We start from the raw sequence: 7,608 nt of genomic DNA on the forward strand, positions 1-7,608 counted from the left end.
TTTTAAGGTCACATGAGGCAGATATGTCAAACACTTTAAACGACTTCTTCTGAAGAACTGGTAGTTATAAAATCTTAATATTTGGCAGGTGGCTTCCTGGGAAAGAGCCAAACAAAGTTTGCGAATGAAAATGACCTTGACCTACTTTCAAGGTCACAGCGTTCAAATATGTCAAACAGTTCAAACAGCTTCTTCTGAAGAATTAAAAGGCATAAAATTATAATATTTGGCTGGTGACTTCCCGGGATAGAGCTCACCAAAGTTTGCAAATGAAAATGACCTCAACCTACTTTAGAGGTCACAGAGGTTAACAACATTTTAATGGATTTGTTCTTGAGAACTAAAAGGAATGGATTCATAAGATTTGGCTGGTAGCTTTTTGGAATAGAGCTAACCAATTTGAGAAGGAAAATGACATTGACCTACTTACAAGCTCACAGGGAAAAATATGTAAGCAACTTCTGAAGAAGAATCAAAAAGCATAGAATCTTATAATAATATTTTGCTGGTAGTTTCGACAGATGGAGCCAACAAAGTTTGCGAGGGAAATATTTTTAGTGCAATATAATGTTTAATGAGAATATTTTGCTATGACTGCTTAAATATTCAGGTGAGCGATACAGGCCCTCTTGGGCCTCTTGTTTCTATATGTGATAATTTATGAAAGAAAATAATACAGCTGAGGGAAAGTAATACATTCACTGCGGTAAATACACCATCTCATATCATATAATATGATTTAATCCTGCCAATTGTTCTTCCGTAAAGCAATGTGTCAAATACATTTAAATACTAAATTTTATACATGTTTATTGTACAGCAAACCAAGGAAACAAAACACATACAAAGCGTCTACCTGTTATTGACAAGATGTCGAGTCTGTGGAGTTTTATAGAACGCATGCTGGAGGACCTGGGATGTTGTGAAAACCTTTTCACCAGTCAGCCTCTTCATGGGTTCTGTCCAAAGTGTGGAAGGAGCAAAAACAAGACAGGTCAGTTTCTTCAGGACCACATTTTGATTTTTAAAAAATCTCTTAAAATCGGAAGTCTGTGTCTATCAACTGTGTTCTTACAAGGAATTTATAAAATGATATAATACCAAGATTTACTCTTTTTCCAAGTTTTAAGCATTCATGTTCATGGCCCTTCATCAGGGAGTAAAAAGCTCTCAAGCAAAAACTCATGCCTAATTTTGAATCCAAAAGCTTTCGGGCATTTAGATACAGAAATGACTTAAAGATGAGGGTTATTATACTGCCTGCTGAAGGGCTACATCAAAAGATTTGAAATTGAGTGACTTGGTATATGTACTAAGAGAAAATTGTCAAACAGACTCGAGACCGTATTGAAAAATAAATTTTAGCATAAAGATGTTTCATGACTTTTAATCAAGACCTTAAAAAAAACCAAGAAAAATGTACAAGCTGGTATATCTATATTTCAGTTTGTCTAAGCTAAATTTAGAAAGTTTTGAGTTTTTTTGGTAAATTGTATATTATTATCAAACAAATAAAATACTGTATGCATTGAAAATTGTTTCATTTTAGAAGATGAATCTGAAAAATTAACAAAAATCATTATGAAGAGACGCTGGTCCACAGAGTCGTTAGACAGTCAAAAGGGATCAAAACACCAAAAGATGAGGAGGTTCTCAGAATATACAGCTGAAGGTACGCAATACCTACTTAAACCCTTCGAATGACAACATTCTTCTGTAAAACCTTTATTAAGTCAAGTTCTTTGAAGCTAAACACCTTAAATTAGTGGTCTCATGATAATAACTTTATACTGTAAAACTTTCATGATGTCCATGCCATAAAGAGACAAGGTGTGTAGGGTCAGATCTGGGTTTTTTACCCAATATTTTCCAAAATTTTAAAATAAATTATTCAGCAAAAGATATACTGATTTTCACATTACTATTCATTAGTTAAAATATTTAAGAAAAGTTTGTTATTTTTTTAATTATTTACAAAACCTTTAGGACGTGGATAGGCCTAATGATATATATATATATAGAAATATAGATGTGTAAAATTCACTTGTTCACATTTTAAATTCACATTATGAATAGGAAATTTACTATTTTTGTACATTTGCTGAGTTATTTCCCTTTATCAGCCAGGACTTAAACGCTATTTTCTTGTCGGTTTAATTTAAAAATAGCATCAAACCAAAATCTATCATTTGTCCTTAAAAAAATGCTACAATCATCCCACTAAACTAAATTAACATTATTAAAAAATATAGGGGCCTTCGCCATGCTGATCAAACCTTCACCTCTGGGTTCGTATACTGTAGTGTTACTCATGTGTCAAGTTTTTAGATATTTTATTCTTAAATTTCATCAATAATTACCTTTTGGTCTTTCATTGTGCATGTTCAGTTTTTGTACTGCTTGAAGGACGGAACTCTGATCAATAATGTCAAAAGACAACTTCAGTTTGATAGGGTTTTTAACTATCAATTTAACAGAAAAGAGTAAATAAAATAACTTATGCATATGACTATAGAAGGTTTGATTACTTTGGGTGCAAACGCTCCTTGGAAATCTCTTGAAGTAGGAAAGTGAGAGAAAAATAATCAGTCACTCACATGTAATGTAGATTGAGAATTATAATGTAATGGTTGCTGTTGTTCAAACATCTTAACTCTGTGTTGAGATAACTCTGTATACAGGAGTAATAGATTCTATTAGTCTGTTTCAAGGTGAAGAAGATATTTGATTATTACTAATTCCATGTTAATCCTTTTTAAGACATTTTACAAATGTGAAAGCATTTATTGGAATATCCTGTATAGGACAGTAAATGTTATTAAAATGTTTTTTACATCTACATATCTTGATTAAACAGCAAGTTCCACCACTGCAGACCCCAAACCGATCCATAAGTTAGGGAACGACCCCCTGGAATGGTCAATAGAGGAGGTCATCCACTTCATATGTGATACAGATGCTGCCTTGACACCTCACACAGAGCTCTTTAGGAAACATGTAAGCTAGTATAATATTCAGTAAAGTGATATGATTAAAGTATGTAAATTAGAGTTATCTCCACCACTACCAAGCTCTTTAGGAAACATGTAAGCTTATATAATATTGTGCATAATATATGAAAATTTCTTCAAGTTAAAATATTTGAATTGACTAGAATTTTTAGGAGACTGTCAGGATTAGCTGGGAAGCCCAGGGCCAGTTTGAGCATCTTTACATCATCTCGCAGAATAGGCTCCACCCATTAATTTAGTTCCCAAATTGCAGGGCAATGCAATTGACAGCAATTTTTATACGCCCATCAAATTTGACGGGAGTATTATGGTATGGGTTTGTCCGTCCGTCCGGCGTAAACTTTTGTTCGTCCGGCAATCGCCTCCTACATTTTCCGACCGATCTCTTTAAAACTTGGTATACATTATAATCATGATATGAAGTTGTGTCGCCCTTAAAAGAATTTTGAATCGACAATTTTTGCAAAAGTTATTGCCCTTTGTTCATTTCAGTATTTGATTTTTGCCCGGCAATCTCCTCCTACATTTTGCAACGGATCTCTTTGAAACTTGGTATACATTATAATCATGATATGAAGTTGTGTCGCCCTTAAAAGAATTTGATTCAACGATTTTTGCAAAAGTTATTGCCCTTTGTTCATTTAAGTATTTGATTTTTTTTGTCCAGAGATATTCTCCTACATTTTTTATAGCATGTCAGCTAATTACCGCTCTTAGAATGATGCAGATCTTATTTCAATGTAAGGAAGTATATAACACTATATGGCATTCGACGGGCGTATATTGTTCCGCCCCGCGGTACTCTTGTTGTTTCTTTCGACCTTTGATAATTTTATTATACTGCTTGCAACAAAGTTATTGAAGGGGAGGGTACTGGAATCAGGTTGTTTGTCCATCTGTCTATTTGAAGACAAAACTTTGTTTGCAATAATTTTTCCAATGATTTGAATACGAGTGATAATTGATACACAGAACCCAAACATCAAGGGCCGGGATGTGAATAAAGGAAATCTCCCCAATTTATGGAGTTTTGATCCTTTGTTTAAAAATATTGTTCACACTACTCCTTCTAGGACTGCTCAGATCTGAACGATGCTTGGTACAATGAACCCTTCAGTAAAGTGATGAGGTTTAAAGTATGTAAATGAGAGTTATCTCCACTACTTTAGGAGTTATGTCCTTTCATTAGACATCTTGGTGCGGGGGAGGAGGGGGAAATTAGTCTGCGGTAGTATTAGTTGTTACACAACAAACACATGATGAAAAATAACGTTGCTTTAATTCTTAGCTTTTGTTTAAAATCATTCCAAAAGGCATACAATCTAACTACTTAGTTTTGACCCGTTTCTTTTGCAAATTGTGATTGTCTATGACTTGTTGGCTGAACCCTTTTTTACCATTGTTCTCGTTTCAGTGTATTGACATTTGCACATGAAAAAGACATTAAATAACATCCGTAGCCTTATAAATACAAATGTATATTAGACCATATTTATATATCAAAACATTTTTTGGATTAATAAAAGGTATGGTAGATATACCTTGTAGCCACAGAAGATACAGAATATAAGATATAAAATATCTTTCTACTGTATATGTGATATTAGTGTACCTGGATGATTGATCTATATATATAACAAATATGTGATTATATCATGATCAGTATACTGCATGATATCACTCTAGAGTGAGTTTGGTAAATTGGAAATTAGTTGATTTAGAGAAAAAAGACTTATACACGTATCTATGTAGAAAATAAATCTGAGTACAAAATCTACAGTATGCTGCACTTTTCACTTTGGGCTTTAGTATTAGTTTTGTTGGAGTTGCGTTATTTTTTTATATCATTATTAGACATTATTCCGCATGTATTAGGGAAATGTGTTATTTTGTTTTCTCATGGTTAATTATGTTCACCTAAGAGCATTATTTTAATATCAGGAAAGGATTAATCTTGTGTAAACAAATAATGTTTCCCTTATACAATGAACACTTTGATATGCTGAGATATAAGAATAAGCACAAGAATTTAAATATGCATATCAACAGTTTATTGAAGAGGAGGTCCTGAGAGCATTGGGGGTTGACCATAGCATATTTTTACATGGCGAACACAGTGAGGATCTCAACTAATTTCTTATATGAGTACCAAAAGTTCTTGGAAAACATCAATATTTCAACACTGGTTCTTTCTTAAATGGCAACAACATATATCTATATTTAGTTATATACATTTGTAGGTGCACTTTATTTCCACTGATTTCAGAAATTTATATAAGGAAATTTTGATACATTGTATAAATATAATTCATTTGTGTCACTAAATGAAGTTATTTAAGAAGTGATGGCAAACACAGTCTTTACCAATTATTTCTCTCTCATCGAATAAAAGGGTAATATACATTGTATGGTATTAGTAATGGTTCTTCTTTTGGTTTCTGTTCCTTGCCTTCTTCTGATAACATTTTGTTCAGGATGTAACTTTCAAAAGGTCAAAAATGATAAAATGAAAACATACTTTTGTGTCAAATTATCATTTTTTAGCTCACCTGGCCCGAAGGGCCAAGTGAGCTTATCCCATGGTGCAGCGTCTGTCGTCCGGCGTCCGGCGTACGTCAACTTTTTCCTTTAAAATGCTACTTGTCCTGAATGGCTCAGAGGATTTTGACCACTCCTACTATACAAGTGAAGGGATTTAAACCAAATGCAGTCTGAAGCTTGGTCAGGAGCATCATTGGCCAAAGGGTTCTCAGTTTTGTATAAACGGACGGTATAGCCCCCCCTCGGGGCAGAGGGGCGGGGCTAAATAAGGGGAAAAAAGGTAAATCTTCAAATTTGTTCTTCTCAACCAATTGAAGGATTTTGACCAAATTTGTCCTAGAGCATCTTTGGACAAAGAAGACTCAAGTTTGTATAAACGGAGGGTGTGGGCCTTCTGGCGGCATAGGAGCGGGGCCCAATAGGGGAAATAGAGGATTTTTTTTCTCCTACTATACAAGTGAAGGGATTTAAACCAAATGCAGTCTGAAGCATGCTTAGGGAGAAAAGAATCAATTTTGTTTAAACTGAGGTGTGTGGATTCCCCTTCTTTGGGGCAGATTAGTGGGGCCCATTAGGGGAAATAGAGGAAAACATTAAAGATCCTTCTCCTTCTGTACCGTTGAAGGGATTTTAACCTAACCAAACTTGTTTTAGAGAATCTTTGGGCAAAGGGAATTGAATATTTATAAATGGAAGATGCAACTTTGTTACTTGTACTCCTTTGATAAACCTGAATGGTACTCAGCAGGTTTTAAATTGAAAAATAAAATACCAGGTGAGCTATTAAGGCCCCTGGGCCTCTTGTTCTCTAATTGCAAGTAAAATGACAAGCAGGCAAAGCAATAGTTTGAATAAGATAAAAACAAATAAGTGTCGCCAAGATCCTGTTTCATTTAAACAGCATGTAAATATGTAAAGATTGTTTCTCTATGTTTGTTGGTGGCTGTTGAAAGGATATACCGCCCTATAGGCCAAATGAAGGCCATTTTGGTTGAATCTTTTATTTGGTGCTCTATACATATATGCTGATATATCAGTAAATTGGTCAATTTTGTCTTCTGAAAATGGTGTTTAAGTTTTCAAAATGTGTTGTTTTACTTTCAGGAAATAGATGGAAGAGCTCTGTTGTTGTTGAACAGTGATATGATGATGAAATACATGGGACTGAAGCTTGGTCCTGTTCTCAAACTCTGTAACATTGTGGAGAAACTCAAGAATAAGAAGTAAACCAAAAGATCCATGGCAATCCTGAGGTTGTAGAAAATGTGTTTCTGCTAGCACAATTACATCATTCACAGAGGTTTGAACTTATAGCAGTAGCAAGTTACTGGCTGACAGCATATAGGTATAGTTGAAACTTTGGATGATGTGTATTCTATGATGTGTGGATTAGGGCCCAGTTGTATAAATACTATCTATTGCTTTGAACATTCTGGATAGAAATCAAACAAAATCTTTCACATGCTATATCTCATTAAACAAGACAAATGATTACAGAATCATGATCAAAGTAAAATAATCTGACAAGAAAGAGGTATTCCTTTAATTACAGGAAGAGTCAATCCAAAATTTAAATTAGATAAAACATTAATTAATGACAAGAAAGAGGTATTCCTTTAATTACAGGAAGAGTCAATCCAAAATTTAAGTTATACACTGGATAAAACATTAATTACTGAGAAACAATCCAGAGGTCAAGTTAACTATAGCATTAATTCACTAAGAGTCAATTCCAAATTCAGATATCATACTTGCTAATATTTATTTAAACAGATAAGAACAACCTTGCTTTTTATACGCCCGTCAAATTTGACGGGAGTATTATGGTATGGGTTTGTCCGTCTGGTGTAAACTTTTGTTTGTCCGGCAATCTCCTCCTACATTTTTCGACCAATCTCTATGAAACTTAGTATACATTATAATCATGATATGAAGTTGTGTCTCCCTTAAAAGATTTTTGATTTGACGATTTTTGCTAAAGTTATTGCCCTTTGTTCATTTCAGTATTTTATTTTTGTCCGGAGATTTTCTCTTACATAGCTCACCTGGTCCGAAG

At 34.0% G+C, this 7,608-nt stretch overlaps 1 protein-coding gene across 5 annotated transcripts in view; it reads left to right on the forward strand.

Annotated features, from left to right (window-relative positions):
- Positions 1-7,371, forward strand: part of LOC110465359 (sex comb on midleg-like protein 2) — a 24,601-nt gene extending 17,230 nt beyond the window's left edge. For 2 of the 5 annotated variants that reach the window (XM_021521115.1, XM_021521117.1), the window contains 5 exons: positions 821-994; positions 1,550-1,672; positions 2,253-2,288; positions 2,858-2,997; positions 6,657-7,371. In XM_021521115.1, coding sequence (XP_021376790.1) covers positions 821-994; positions 1,550-1,672; positions 2,253-2,288; positions 2,858-2,997; positions 6,657-6,779 — 596 coding nt within the window. In that variant the 3' untranslated portion in view covers positions 6,780-7,371. The remainder of the gene's footprint in view (positions 1-820; positions 995-1,549; positions 1,673-2,252; positions 2,289-2,857; positions 2,998-6,656) is intronic. The other 3 variants (XM_021521119.1, XM_021521120.1, XM_021521116.1) reach the window with 2 other exon arrangements.
- The last annotated feature ends 237 nt before the right edge of the window (positions 7,372-7,608 follow it).

This window comes from Mizuhopecten yessoensis, unplaced genomic scaffold, assembly GCF_002113885.1.
Source record: "Mizuhopecten yessoensis strain PY_sf001 unplaced genomic scaffold, ASM211388v2 scaffold11073, whole genome shotgun sequence".
NCBI lineage: Eukaryota > Metazoa > Mollusca > Bivalvia > Pectinida > Pectinidae > Mizuhopecten > Mizuhopecten yessoensis.